General features: G+C 29.6%; 1 protein-coding gene across 3 annotated transcripts; it reads right to left on the reverse strand.

Annotated features, from left to right (window-relative positions):
- Positions 1 to 8,022: 8,022 nt before the first annotated feature.
- Positions 8,023 to 14,719, reverse strand: LOC107475162 (uncharacterized). Of its 3 annotated transcripts, none has more exons than XM_021135704.2 (7): positions 14,557 to 14,719; positions 14,411 to 14,475; positions 13,412 to 13,545; positions 12,925 to 12,959; positions 12,453 to 12,524; positions 8,833 to 8,931; positions 8,023 to 8,575 (listed from the first exon to the last, which is right to left on the reverse strand). In XM_021135704.2, exons 1-7 carry the CDS (start codon positions 14,618 to 14,620, stop codon positions 8,409 to 8,411), a joined length of 636 nt encoding a protein of 211 aa, XP_020991363.1. In that variant the 5' UTR covers positions 14,621 to 14,719; the 3' UTR covers positions 8,023 to 8,408. The 3 variants fall into 3 exon arrangements, with proteins under 3 accessions (XP_020991363.1, XP_015950267.1, XP_015950266.1); XM_016094781.3 differs by having other exon boundaries at positions 8,023 to 8,572; positions 12,925 to 13,067; XM_016094780.3 differs by having other exon boundaries at positions 12,925 to 13,067.
- Between the last annotated feature and the right edge of the window lie 235 nt (positions 14,720 to 14,954).

Consider the following 14,954-nt stretch of genomic DNA (forward strand, 5'->3'; position numbering starts at 1 on the left):
AAAAATATTTTTTAATTTAAAAATACAAATCGAAAGCAAGTTTTTGAAAGGTATGGAAGGAAAACCGAGGCTCTAATTTGTGGAATGACAAATTAAATTTGGAGGGCTTTCTTTGTTTGAAAGTTGAAAAATTGGTGGGTCAATTTTGGGGTTTTAAAAAATAAAAAAAATTAAAAAATTCAATATCGATCTCTTGATTTGTGGTCTCTCTAAATTGGATAATCTGATTTGAAATCGCTTTTGAATTTAATTCAAAGTAATAAAATTGATTTTTGTCTTTTATATCAATTTTCACAAATGTATTTTTTATATTGACTGTTTGTTAATTATTGCTCTTTTTCTCTTTTGCAATATGCCTAAATCACATAGTCATATTTATTTTCGATTATCTTTATTGGATCAAAAAGTCTAACAAATTTTCACCAACCTTAGGATATATAGGTCTTACTTTAAGTATGTTGGTGTCAAACTGAATTTCTTGAATTACCATCGTATTGACAACAAACTCCTCAAATTCAGTAAAATTTGAGGTCATCTCACAAGAATTTTTGTCAATTTTTGTATCTAGTATTTTGTTACGTAATCTTAACTCGTTTTTAATAATTTTCTTCTTTGGGAATACTTTTCTTCGACAAAATTAAGAGATTGACACATAAAATGAGACTTGTCTTTTGTTTCAACTGTAAACACATCATTTTCGACCTTTATTCAAAATACATCACACAACCAACAAAAACTACTATTTCTTCTTAAGAAAGTTCTCATCTTCTTGCTCTTTTTCATTTTGTAACCTTTTGATCCATCAGACATTATCTACCAATTGAGTAAGGTCAATAAATTGTTAGTTAACTAACTTATTTCTAATTTTAAAGTAAAGCTTATTAATTGATTTCTTGACAATTTTATACTCTGGGATTAAATTATAGCACTTATTTCTCATTTTTTTTAATCGAATAAGATAATTTTCTATCATCTCTGTCTTGAATTTTTTATTAAGAACAAATTAGAGAGTGTAATTTTTAGTTCTCCTCTAAAAATTTAAATGAAAATTCTTCTCTAATTATTTTCGCTGTAAATTTGAAAACCAAGTGAAAGCATTCACAGTCAAAGAAGAAGAAAAGTATTTTATTTTTAGTTGCTCATTACTAGATAGAACTCCGATTTCAACTGTGTAGCGAACCACATACTCGACAGTCAACTCACCACTTTCTACTGAAAATTTAGCAAGTGATTTTGAGACTTTGACCCTTCTAGAAAGTTCTGCTTGCAATACATGATCAGAAAATAGAGATATAAAATATGGTTGGTGAGTCAACTTTACGTTGAAACCTACCCTATTTAGCATATGCCTGACAGTTTATGAAATATTCTGCATTAACTTGTGCAATGTCACATTGGGTAAACTGATTTTGTCGAGCACCATTCACTATATCATCAGGATTTTGCCCCTTGTTAATTATTACAGGTGCTTGACGACTTTCCAAATGAGGTTGATGACCTCCTAGTGAATTTGGTGTCTTATAGTTATCCTGGACTGCTCCAGTAACTTCATTCATCTACCTCGGTACTTGTTCAAACTTAGCATTATTATTTTCTATCAATGGGTTTAAAACAGTTGTCATTTGTTGAGTCAACATATTGATTAAATCATGATTATTTTCTGTTATTTGCTGTCTAAAACTTGCTAAAAAATCTACAGTGTTAAGCATAACTGTCCCTGACATTAGTAATTCTCTCAACCTTTCTGAGAACAACGAGCCTTTACGTATTTCAATATATGTTGAAGGCATAACGGATGTCAAACAAGGCACCTTTATTTGTGTCTATGATTGAATTGGCAATTCAATGTGAGCTGATGTTTTTCTTACATATGACTGCGTTCATATTGACAAAATACTTTGTTGAGGTAGTTGTGATATCATGGATTCCGATACCATCGGTCTCAAATAAGAAGGATTGTCCATCATATATTGATAGAAGTATGGGTTGTATCCTTGTACAAAATCTTGTGGATTTATTCCAATAATTGGGTCCGAATGAACATTTATATATACCACAGGAATAAGTAGATTATCCAAAAATGACAAATATTGAGGTAATCTATATATAGGCCAAGTACTCGGATTTATTTCGACTACTTTAGGAGAAACCACTGAAGACACATTTGTGTTGTTCATATGCCTAGTCGGACTTCTAGCAAAAGTCATAGGCATTTGTATCGATTCAGTGACTTGTAGTTGTAGATATAGTACTATTTTTTCAGAGTCGTGGTCTGATCCTTCTATTGAAGAGGACAACTTAGATGACATAGAAATAGATGCGTTTAGACCACTGGTATAAATTTATCACTTCACAAACGTATATACAACAACCACTTTAGGCAACTAATCTTACCTAAGGTTCCATTGGGCGTGCCAATTTGTTTCGCCTGGATTTTGTTTGTTTCGACCTTGACAGGAGGTATCAACCAAGCTTGTATCAAAACCTCAATTCGAAAAGCAGATACAACTCCTCTTGTGGGTTGCTCTTAGGATTTAGAGATCGCACTCAATAGAAGTATAAAAACAAACAAAATAAATAATTATATAAAGCAAGAAATAAGAAAGAACAAGTGCAAATAATAAAATATTAAAAATTACAAGATTTGTATTAAAATATGCAGAAATTGATAACAGTTTAAATGAAAATAACAGAAAAAATAACATAACTGAAATGACTGAAAGAAAAAATGGAGTCTCCCAATATTTACATGGACTCGTGACTCATGTGTGACTAGAAATTTTTAGAGTGAGTGATTGTGTGAATGAATGGAAGCTCCCCTAGCTTATTGAAACTAATCCTATTTATAGAGAAAAAAATCCTAAGATAATTGATATAACATTAGACTTTAAGTAAATTTGCTCTTCAAGTAGTTTTGAACTTTAAGTAAACTTAGACTTCAAATAATCTTGAACCTCAAGTAATCTTAAACCTCAAGAAAACTTGGATCTCATCAAATAAATTTGGATCCTAAGTAGTCTTGAACCTTAAGTAAATTTAGATACCAAATATAAGTAGGTAACTTGACCATCAAATCTAATCTATTTTTTGTTTTCTTTAACTATAATGTGCTTCATGCATATATGATTTTCGACTTTAACTGTCGAATTTTTTTGACATAATTTGGCACAATAATTTTAAATTAAAAATTGTGCTCAATTTTTAGAATGTAAAAAGATATTTTTAGGATTATATTTATGATAAATAATATTTTTTTCTTTTAAAATACACTAAATGTTATGTATATTTTATTACAATAATATTAGAAAGAGAAAAAATATTTAAAATTATTCTATTTAATATTTATTAATTATAATAATAATTAATAAATACTGAATAAGAGAAATTTAAACTATTTTAACTGATTTTTTTTTGTTCTCAAACATTATTATTATCCAATATTCAATACGAAGACACCGGTGCAGGCTACATTATTATTCTTGAACAAATTACATTCTTCTGTTATTAGCTTTTAGTTAAAAAATAATTTTTTTATTTAACTCAAGAGGCATGTATGTTATTATTACTTATTATTACACCCATAATTTGTACATCATTCCTTTTTTCGTAACTATCCAATTTCCCTAAATCAAAATTGAAAAGTGAGAAATTAAAACAAGCACTAATTGTATGTGGATCAAAGTTCTTATTCTAAGTTTATAACAGCATTGGTTTTGCAATAGAAATTAAACGGATTAAGTATATACTATAGTTAATTAAAACATACATAATACTACTGTCGAAAGATTATTATTAAAAATATGAATTAAAATATATAGTAGTGTAATGCATCACCACTTGTGGAATCATATTAAAGGTTTAAAACAACTAAACAAGTAACTGTTTGGTTACATATAATTATAATTAGTTGGAACAAGAAGAAGAGGACATGGTTATGCACATCACATCACCTAATGTAATTTCACAAAAACCTGTGAACGAGTTTTAATTTGGCAAAGAAACAAAGCTTAGTAGTAGTAGTTTTATTTAATGTATATATATTATCCTTAAGTAGGTACCGTCCTCCACTTCTTTCATTACTTGTTCTAGCCACAATTTAACTCATCATTTGAGTTTTTATTCTGACTTGATAAGATTTAATATAATATATATATAGGTAGGTACTTGCCAGGTGAACTCCATACTCAAATGTAATTATGAATCATCGAAAGGGTTCTATTATTTCTTGGTTAGGTTGAATTAGGTATATATTATTTCTTTGCGTATGATGGCCACATGGCAAAACCATATCATGGATTGTATTATTTTATGGCTGTCAGTTAATCAGTAGAAAAAAGTAGTTGAATGTGTCTATATTCTATTCCTTTAAATTATTTTGCACGGTATCTATTATTGCAAGAAATGATTAAACGTAGATGATTATTATTATTATTATTATTGAGTTGCGATTTTTGCTTAAATACTGAAATGCCATTAATCAAGAAATTTTTAGTCCAACGTTTTAGTCTTTAATAATTTAACTATTAAATCAGTCAATTTATTTTTGTGTCAGATTTGTTTTTATTAAAGTCAAGAAATGTAGCTAAATTAGTGATGTTATTATTCAACATGACAAAAAATTTTAATTTCTTTTTAAAAATCTCAAATTATTAGTCAGCAGTTTTCTGAAATAAAAGGAATATAATAGGCATGTTATCTATACAAAGATCATATTTTAGTCAAACTAATGTCGCAATGCAATAGGCAAATATCGAAGGAACTGTACATTTGTTTAACTGTTTTCCTTTCTATAGGTGTTTTGATTTTTGCGGTACATATTTTGATATGAGAGGAAAACATTCGAGAGAAGTTTGATATTCATAAAATTTTTGTAAATTTAAAAAGTGATCAAATCTATTTAATTTGGAAAAAAGACAAAAGTATCTTATTGTGTTGCTACTAATTAAGATTTTTTATAATTAAATATTATTCTCAATTTACAATTAATATCTAGGATATTTATCTTCTAGTTTAAATATAAATCTAACGTTTTTATTGTTGTAAGTGTCTTTTGGTGTTTTTATGAAGAAAAGTTATTCTTCAATAAAAAAAAGTGTAATATTGTTATTTAGCATGTCAAATGAATATAGCAAATATGTAGAAATAGATTATTTTAATTGAAAAGTTTAATAGAATTTTAGGGTTAAATAACATCTATTTAATCTTAATTATAATATTTAAAATTTATTTAATTTAATATTTTTTTTAACAAGTGAACTCAATACAAAGAAGTGGAACGAAAATAGAATAAAGTCACAAAAATTAACAACAAAAATAAAAATTAAAAGTTGTCTCCAATGTTATTTCTAGCATTGTCATCAGCAACAGAAACAATCCAAACAACTCCACTTTATATAATCTAATATATTGTTGGTTTCTTTGTTTATAAATGTTTCACTTTAAATGATATTTTTTAACATAAAAAAGTATATTATATATAAATCTCACATTTATCACAGATAAAATTTATAAATATGAAATGTTTCTCACTTCATAATTTATTTTTAAAAATTGAGTTAATTAAGTATACTCAATTTTAATTTTAATATATACCACACCTTTATGATTAAATCTTAGAAGAGATTTTCTTTGTGTAAATATATAATCATAAGAGAAGCAGTAAATGGCTAAAGGTATATACAATGTCATAAGAGATAAAAAAATTAAAATGATTGAAATAATCGGAAACCAAATAATTATAATTGTCAGTTCAAGATCACAGTGTATATAATCACTAAGTTCAATTGCAACCATATGTCCGTGCAGAACAGCAGAGAGAAAGTATGATGAATAAATAATCTTTATCAGAAGATAGGAATAATGCAAGGGCATTGATAGTGTAGACCATAATGTACCGATTGTCTCTTTTTTTTTTTTATGGTACATGTGCGTTTGTCGTCTGTCCAAACTAATAAATTATTCAATCAAATAGATAAAATTAAAATAAAATAAATCTCGTAAATAAAATTAAAGAAAATAAAATTTCTTGAAACCACATAGATAATTAGATAGTTAACAAAAGAATCTTGTGGTCATTACTTGGTCAATATATAAAATATAATAGTTAAAATTTTGATTTAATTCTTAACATACATATATATTTTCTTTTTGTTTTGTGGGTGGAAAGTCAATGTTTCTATTATAGCCACCATGTGTCCATGTTTCATAATTTTAACAATAATTTGTCCTATAATATATATCCCATGTACTTATCTCACTGTACTAAGTTTGTAAGCCTCGAGAGGCTCAACATAACACAGTGACATACCAATCCATGTCAGTGTATGTGTCCTTTGTTGCATGTCCTTAGCTAACTTCTCAAACTCCTTATTCAGCTTCAATTCATCATACCTATCATCATGATTCATGAATATCATCATCACTTCCTTATCCAAAATATATACACATTGATTATACGAAATCATGTTTGTATTTAAGTGTTACAGGATTTTAAGTGTTCTAATTGTTTTTAATCTCATATACAATTTATAATTGAGATTAATGACTAATAAGATTCCTATTTCTAGAAATAAAAGATATAGTTGATCATTTTTTTTAAATAAAAAAGAAGTCGACTTATAAACTAATTTCAAAATTAAAACCAAAATAAGCAACAAATATGTTTATATAGTAAACAACTTTCCGCTATGAAAATAATCAAATAATGATTCAGATCTTGTCCTAGTTTATGCTTAATTAGTGAATCCATGTATAGCATTTTGTCTTCAATATATGACTAGTAGTTTGAAGTACCTATCCGAATATCTGGATGCTGTAGTACAAGATCACACATCACTTTCACCGTTCTAATAACCAACAGCCACAAAATATTTACATGCACAATTGCATGCATGCCACCACCACTTCCACTTGCATGGTGTTCTGAAAACTGAAAAGCCTCCACACGTGCATGCATATACACCTTCTACGAAGCTTCCTTCTTTTCCCTTCAAAGGTAACATGTTCGTTATTACCATGTCACCCTCTTTCTTCTTGTCAAGCTTAGATCCGTTTAATTAAGAATAAAAACACAAGTCAAATAGGTTTGATGAATAACTTGTTTCTTTTTTCCCCTTAATTAACGAGGGTTAAAATTTATTTAGGAGTTATTAGGTTGTTAAATTTTTTTTATTTTTTAATGCATTTGATAAATTTTAATAGTAAAATTAAAAATATTAAAAAATACTTTTTTAAAGTTATAATTTACGTTTTTTTAATCTTTTTATTTAAAAAATATTTTAAAACATAATAAATAAAAAATATTTTTATATTATTGTTACCAAATATAATTGATAAATAAAAAATTATTTTTACATAAAATATTCAAAATTCAAATTATTTTTATTTTTTTAAAAAATATTTAAAAAATCATTTCTTAAACTCTAAACCAACATCATTTTTCAATAAATTAAGTACTTATTTGAATAAGTTTTTTAAAAAAATTAATAATGACAATTTTTTTATTTTTGTCTAATTTTATAATATTTGAATAAAGATATTTTTATCATTATAAAAAATGAAGATTAGTTTTGTTAATATTTTTGTTAACATTTTAAAAAATCAGATCCAATTTTAGTAGATTTTCCTTTTGATAAACATAAATTAACTTTAAAAATTATTTCCTTAGATATTTTTAAAAGAATTTTTAATTTTCAAAAACTACGAATACATCTTCATAACCTTTTTTATTTATCAAATACTAAATAAAATACAAAATAGAATGTTAGTGTTACAAAATACATGTATAAATTTGTTTTCTTGTTTTGGATTGTTTGAACATCATTCTAAAGAGAAAATTAAATAATATTTTTTTAAACTGTCTCTTTTATAAAAATAAAAATAATTTTATATTTAAATATTTCATGTAAAAAAATTTTTTCTATTAATTATATTTGAATAAAATAATAAAACAAAAGATCTTATTTCATTAAAAAAATATATTTTTTTTATCAATTTAACAGTGTACAAACAACACTTTGAATGGATAGAAAATACCAAGGAAAACTATGCTTAGACCCACATATGTTGTCACCGCCAAATATGTTTTACGTCTCATGACTCATATTGTCGACAGAATACGAACTTAGCCATAATGCAACGAAAAAGAAGAGGAAGGATAACATAATCTTAACAATGGCAACTAAAACTAAGAACATGACAATTAGACAAGCCATAAACTGTGACACGATTTACTCTCAGCTTAAGCTAAACTTCAAAATTGTTAACACAAACTAGGTGTGCAAATTAAACTACAATAACTCACTATGACCACAGGAAACTTTTTTAAGGGTCCAACCTTCCAACTTCCCACCTCAATGTGTTCCTCAGCATGCTTTACTACTTGTTTCTTTAATCAAATTTTTGCTTTTTCATCCATCATTACCTATAGGCTTGATGCAATATACACGGGATCCGAGATGCTGCACATCCAAACCTGCCTTCTCGCAACCATTGAAGAAAAGCTGTTCGTCTTCCTTCCCGATTCGACGTCTCCAGCTCATTAAAAAGGCTGGCCATGGTAACACTATACAACCTGCTAGCACAAGTATTCGAGACTCGATAATAAAGGAAATTTTGAAGGAGAAAAACTTATGTGCTCCTAAAACATAATTGATGCATGTTCTCAAAACATTCATAACCACATTCTTGATATTCTACTACCTTGTAGATGTAATTTTGAAAATGAGTGATTGTGAATGTTACTATAGCACGCATTAAATGTAATCCGGGAGCATGCAAGAATTTCTCATTTTGAATAACTCAAGTTGATTGAAAGTGTCAACAGCATGATACCATCATTCCCTGGTGGAGGAACCACTTTCCTATCCCTTGGCTTGTAACACTTGAGAAGAAATGAAATGGTTTGTATCAAATTTGCATACTGTTTAACATCTGCAAGCATTTAGAATTGTGAGAAACATATTTCATGATATTTTGTAAACGATATAAAACAATTCTAAATTAGATCTATGTTAGTTTGGGAGTTACCAATCTTGATATTTCATAAAATGATGAAAACTCATGGAACTCTGCTAGGAAGCATGAATATAACATGCAACATGGATATTGGGACATGGCAATTTCGTAAAAATGTAAAAATATAAGACACACTGGGCTGGGGCATGTAAGGAAGGAAAAAAAAAAAACAACAACAACAAAGCTTTGTCCCTCTAGGTGGAGTCGGCTAAGGAAGGAAAAAAACATGTAAACAATATTATACATGCATAATATAGTCTTTTAACATAATGCACTAGCATTAAGGAGAGAAGCAGAAAATCCACAGTTCAACCATGTCAGTAATGGCTCTATTTCCAATATATCTTCAATTGGATCAAGATTGATATATGCAGCTAAAGAAAAATTCCAGGATTCAATAGCAATTTTCTTCCTCTCCTAAAATCAATAAAACATCATTTTAAACACTTCTTCCTTTCTAAAAAAAATTCTCCTACTTGACGAGATGCAACTTTGTTTAGATATCCTTGAAACCACCATACACAATAAGGTCTATGCAAATTAAAATTAATACATGTTATATTATATATAATTGAGTAGGTAACAAATTAATGAACCATATTTACTTCAAGCTCAAAGCATGAGCCATCAATGAAACAGGGTCATGCTTTTAGTTCATAAGTCAATAAGTTTAGGATAAATCACTTTGTAATATGTTGAGTACTTGTTTGTTTTTCTTTCTTTCAAGCTGATATATATTCACTTTCACCATTTTTTTACCATTGTCCCATATATCAATACCAAATACAGAATACAAGTATTTGTGTCATAGATTTCCATCTCATCAATTGGACAATGGATATGTGAATTGACTGTGTAATCATTTTTTTTCCAACCTAGTAAATCTAAAGTGAAGATTTTTTATCATTGCAATTTTTTGTTGATCATCTTTTCTACAAGTGTTCCCCTGTTGGCTTGAATCACAATTTTTTTACAGAACTTGTTTCATGAGTTTGAAACTTTTCAACATCACCAATGCAAGAAACTTCAGCAGCAGAAATACATGAAAGATGACCAATCTCATTGGAAAATTCATGACAAAATTTATAATAAATGAGACATCGTGATGTATGTCTATGATCTAACAACACTCATGATATGTAACTTGATTCCTCTTAATATACTTTGCAACAAATACATTCTTAAGACTAAATTCATTATATGCACCGCACAGAAAGTCCAAAGAATATGAGAATAATCTTCTTCAACTAGAAACTTAGCATCTTGACAAACAGAAGCATTATCGATTTTGAGTTGCACAACATTTTGAATTCTTACCTTGATGATTACTTCTTTACACGAGAGTGATATAGTGCCTATCTTCGTATTCCACAGTGTCATCAACAAAGAAGACCTTCCACAATTGTCGCTATAAAATTGTTGAGAGGTCCTTTTGAGATTCGGTTCACCTATTAGGAACAATGCTAACACCTTTTAAACTCCACAAAATTTTAATTTATTGAAGCATTCTTTGAACATTTACTTTCTTTTGCAACAACGTCGAACAAGGATGGCGGCGGAGAAAACAAAAATATTGAAAGAATGCTTCAATCAATTAAAAGCTTGTGGAGTTTAGAAGGAGTTAGCATTGTTGTTGATGTATAGATTAATTCACAAAAGACCTTTGATCAATTTTATGTCGGCAGGTGAAAGTCTTATTTTCTTGAAGTATATTGATGGCACTATGGAATGTAAGATAGACATTACATAGCTCAGTTATTAAAGAAGCACTCATTGAGGTAGGAGTTTAGAATGTTTTACAACTCATTACTGATAATGCTTCTATATGTAAATTTGCTAGTTGTTGGTTGCTCATATATTTTGAACTCCTTGTGTTGTGCACACTTTGAATTTAGCCTTGAAAAATATGTGCTACAAAGAACATAGAGAAAATGAAATTACAGATGTTGAATGATGTCTCATTTATAGTATTTTTATCATGAACCATTCAATGAGATATGTCATCTTTAATGTGCACGTGATACTAAAACTTCTTCCCATTGCTAAGACATGATTTGCATCGATCATAGAGATGTTGAAAAGGTTCAAACTACAGAACAAACTTTGCAAGAAATGGTGTTTAGCCAATAGTAGAACACTTAAAAGAGAGGATCAATATAAAATTGCAACTATAAAGTCTTCATCCTAGATGATTTATGGTGGGAAAAATTGACTACATAATTAATTCGTAGCTCCAATCTACGATATGCCTCTAAGTGCAACATTGATGCTCTCACTCTTCATTTGGTATATGATATGTGGTACATTGATAGGAAAGGAAACATCACCTATTTATAGGCATCAAAGAAAGAAAAGATAGAAGTATCCAACATTTTACAAATTGTTTATTGCATACACTTTGATAGATGAACTAAGAGCAATACCCCACTCCATTGTATGGATCATTCTAAACCAAATTAAGCTTCTAATTAATTAAATTATTAAATTTTAGTGTGCGTTATATATATATATAATGCAAAGTGGTTTCAAGGAGTTCCACATAGAGTTGCCCCTCATCAAAATGAATAGGTCTCTACAGAGAGGAAGAAGTGTAAGGAAAAAAGTTGCTACTAAATTCTCTCAAGGTTTTCGTATGTATTTTCCAACTTTGGTTCAATTGGAGATAGATGGGAATTAGACTCAATATTTTGGTGGTGAACTATGGATCTATTGCCCCTCTTCAAAAGCTAGGACCGAAGCTTCTTATGCAACCGAGTTTTTCTTATGCTTAAACGAATTGGATCACATATTCATTCCAAAAGGAGATTAATTAAATGCTAAGATTGGGTATATACTAATCTTCGACTCCCATCAAGGAGAAGTGAAAACTATATACAAAGAGCTTCCAATATGTGGAACATTATAATGGATGATAGCAGTTTTGACCTTTGCAAAATTTCAAATTCATTGGATTGACCTTGAAGCTATAGTGTTCGTAGATGACAAAGTTGGAGAAGACGAGATTGCTATTTTTAATAATTGCACCTATTTATGCAAATATATCTCTATGAGGTGGTCAAACGAGATCTACATGTAAACGGTCTCTCTGTAGACATGATACATGACAAAGCACAATGGCGTCGTTTGATTCATGTAGCCGACCCCACTTAGTGGGACAAGGCTTTGTTGTTGTTGTTGTTTGTATATCTATATCAATTATATGTCATTTTTTAGCATATATATTATTATATGTTGTATCTGTGCTTCCAGGGTTCTAATTTACATGTTTATTAATTATTGCTGAAAACAGAAGTTTTATTATCCGCCTTGTGTATCAACTAATTCTTGAGCTATACTCCATAATGGCTAAATTTCACTATTTCAATGAAGTAATATTTTATATAAAATCAAAAATAAAAAGAAAGAAAAAATAAAAAAGAGGGAGGAGAGAATCTTACACAATAAGATATCACTAGCAATGATCAGATCCCAGTCAGGATCAGTATTTGGAAACTTTTCTCCCCAAGTATCTATAAACACAAGCAAATTAGTATTTCTTTAAGAGCAACTAAAATGAGTATTAAATGGTATGCCAAAAAACTTGTGAAAAAAAAAAATCAAATTTGACAATGACCCAGAAATTTTAATTAACATAGTATATACAGGTTCTCACTTCTAAAGATGGAAAGAACGGAATTTCAAGTGCTTTCAGGTTTGATGATCAAGAAAACATATCATCCACATGAAGGAGATGGCAAGAGATATCAAGCACGTTTTGATCTCTCTTCATATTGATCAAGTTATGCTAACTACATGGTGATAAAGATTGCATAACAGATACTTGTTTATCACACTTAAGAACCTAAACTACAATTGATAGGAGAACTAAATGAAATCCTTCTCGGTAGCTAAAAACTAAAGATGACTCACGCTTTATGTGTGGAATGACAGGTATTTCATTTGACCTGCAATTGTGAGCTATGTTATCCTCTATTTCTTGATCAGCATAGTCTGAAGTCGTAATATCAAGATTATACATTTTTCGGAGAAATATAGCCAAAGCACCTGTGCCACTAAAATTCAATAGAAAAGCAACATGAGCCCCAAAAGAAGGATGATAATCACAAGCTCTTTAGTGTATAATTTGTTTCATAAATTTAATCCCCAGACCCCAACAAGGAACTTACCTCTGTCATTATGATCATAGAATTACATTTCGATAATGATGGCAGTAAATCATCTTATTAGAAAAGAAAATAGTACAACCAAGAGTGATTATGGACAAATGTAGAGATTATTGCTAACATAACAAGATCAAGTCAAGACCACTTGACAATGAACATTTTGAGCAAGATTTCTACACGTTGAGTATAACTACAGCATTAAACAAATAAGTAAATCCAAGTAATTGAACTACCTTCCCAACTCGATGGCATGACGTCCTTCAATGCATGATCTGTTCTGAACTAGCCATTCTGCAAATGCAAATGTCCCTGGCCAGAGTAAATTTGCATTCAGTTGATGAAAGGAAAATTCTCGGACAACCAACTCCTGGATAAAAGTTAAAGCACCTCAGACCAGCACAATGCAAGCTAATGCTAACAAAATAGTTACAGTAAACGTGGTGACAGAAATATTAGATTTGCCGTATTCCTTTTGTAATAAAATTCTAGAAACATAATATTGCAAGCATTTAATGGTAACTTTTGACAGTTGACATTACAGTTGCCTAATTCAGGAGACTAGAACTTCGTAACACATAGAAACCTAATCATGACAACTTTTACTAACCTTTTCCCATCCCAAGTTCCCAACCAAGAACATCTAATCTCTCTCAAACACTAGGCCAACTAGCCTGAAAAAAAAAAGTACAACAATGTGACACTGAGATTATCCAAGTAAACAGTGGCTCTTTCCAAGATTACGAAGACCTGACATGGTTACATCATCCTGATTTCCTGTTAACTGAGCATCGAGATTCACCAGATATAAACATTTTCATCTTTTGCACAGTATAACACTTCATTCTCAATTTACACCCTTCCAACACACATCAAGCTGAATTCCAACTTTCCATTAAAGCAATTCTTCCTCATTACCATGGCAAGGTCATAGCATTTTTTGGTGTAACCATTAATATTGAAATTCCATTAGGCTTACAAAACTCTCCTAGCGGTTAGCATAGTCAATTTCATTGAGAATACTCAAACCTAAGATCTTATTTAAAACTGTCATATGTGCTGAATCAAGTGGACTAAGGAAACACTAGTATTAATTAGAATGTGATAGCTGCTCTAGCAACAAGAAACTCAAAGTAACCAAAGCAATTTTGAAGGGCTTTGCTAGACAGTGCCCTAAACCCTAAAACACTGGTTAAACATTCCCAGAGAAGAAAAGTTTCATACTTATACCTTACCATTCCAGGAAACTGGTGCTTCCTCTCAACGTAGGTTTCCTGAGTCTCTGATATTGCTTCCTCCCCTGCATTCAGGAAAAACATAATACTCGATTAGGGAGTGCAATGCAATTGTCACGGAAATTGACGGGTGAGAGAGAGAGTACGAGTAGCAGTGTGATCATCTTCTTCGGAGAAGAGTGACGATGGAGAGAAGAGAGCAATTTCCATTTGTTTGTTAGTTGCCAACGCCGATCGGTGAGTGGAACAGTTAGCACCAACACATAGGTATCATAGTTAGGCAGGATTTTTTTTTGGGTGAACTAGCTAGGCAGGATTTAGATTTCACCTTTTATGTTTTTCTTTTTTACAACATGATACAATACAAATAGGGGTTTTTTATTTTAATAAATAAATTAATTATAATAATTACCAAAATAAATAATTTAAAAAATATTTATTGAAATAAATATCCCTCTTTTATCTCGTTTAAACGGGATAATTTTATATGTATCTCCGCGATATTTGTATATTTCGTTTACATTTACACTGTAAACAAAATACA

The sequence above is a fragment of the Arachis duranensis genome, chromosome 2 (assembly GCF_000817695.3).
Source record: "Arachis duranensis cultivar V14167 chromosome 2, aradu.V14167.gnm2.J7QH, whole genome shotgun sequence".
In the NCBI taxonomy this organism is placed as follows: Eukaryota; Viridiplantae; Streptophyta; class Magnoliopsida; order Fabales; family Fabaceae; genus Arachis; species Arachis duranensis.

Coding starts and splice junctions, on each gene's coding strand:
- LOC107475162 (XM_016094780.3), bottom strand. CDS start 14,620: ATGGAAATTGCTCTCTTCTCTCCATCGTCACTCTTCTCCGAAGAAGAT. Junction 13,068..13,411: donor CATGCCATCGAGTTGGGAAG/GTAGTTCAATTA, acceptor ATTGAATTTTAG/TGGCACAGGTGCTTTGGCTA. Junction 8,932..12,452: donor TGCTAGTGATATCTTATTGT/GTAAGATTCTCT, acceptor AAATGCTTGCAG/ATGTTAAACAGTATGCAAAT.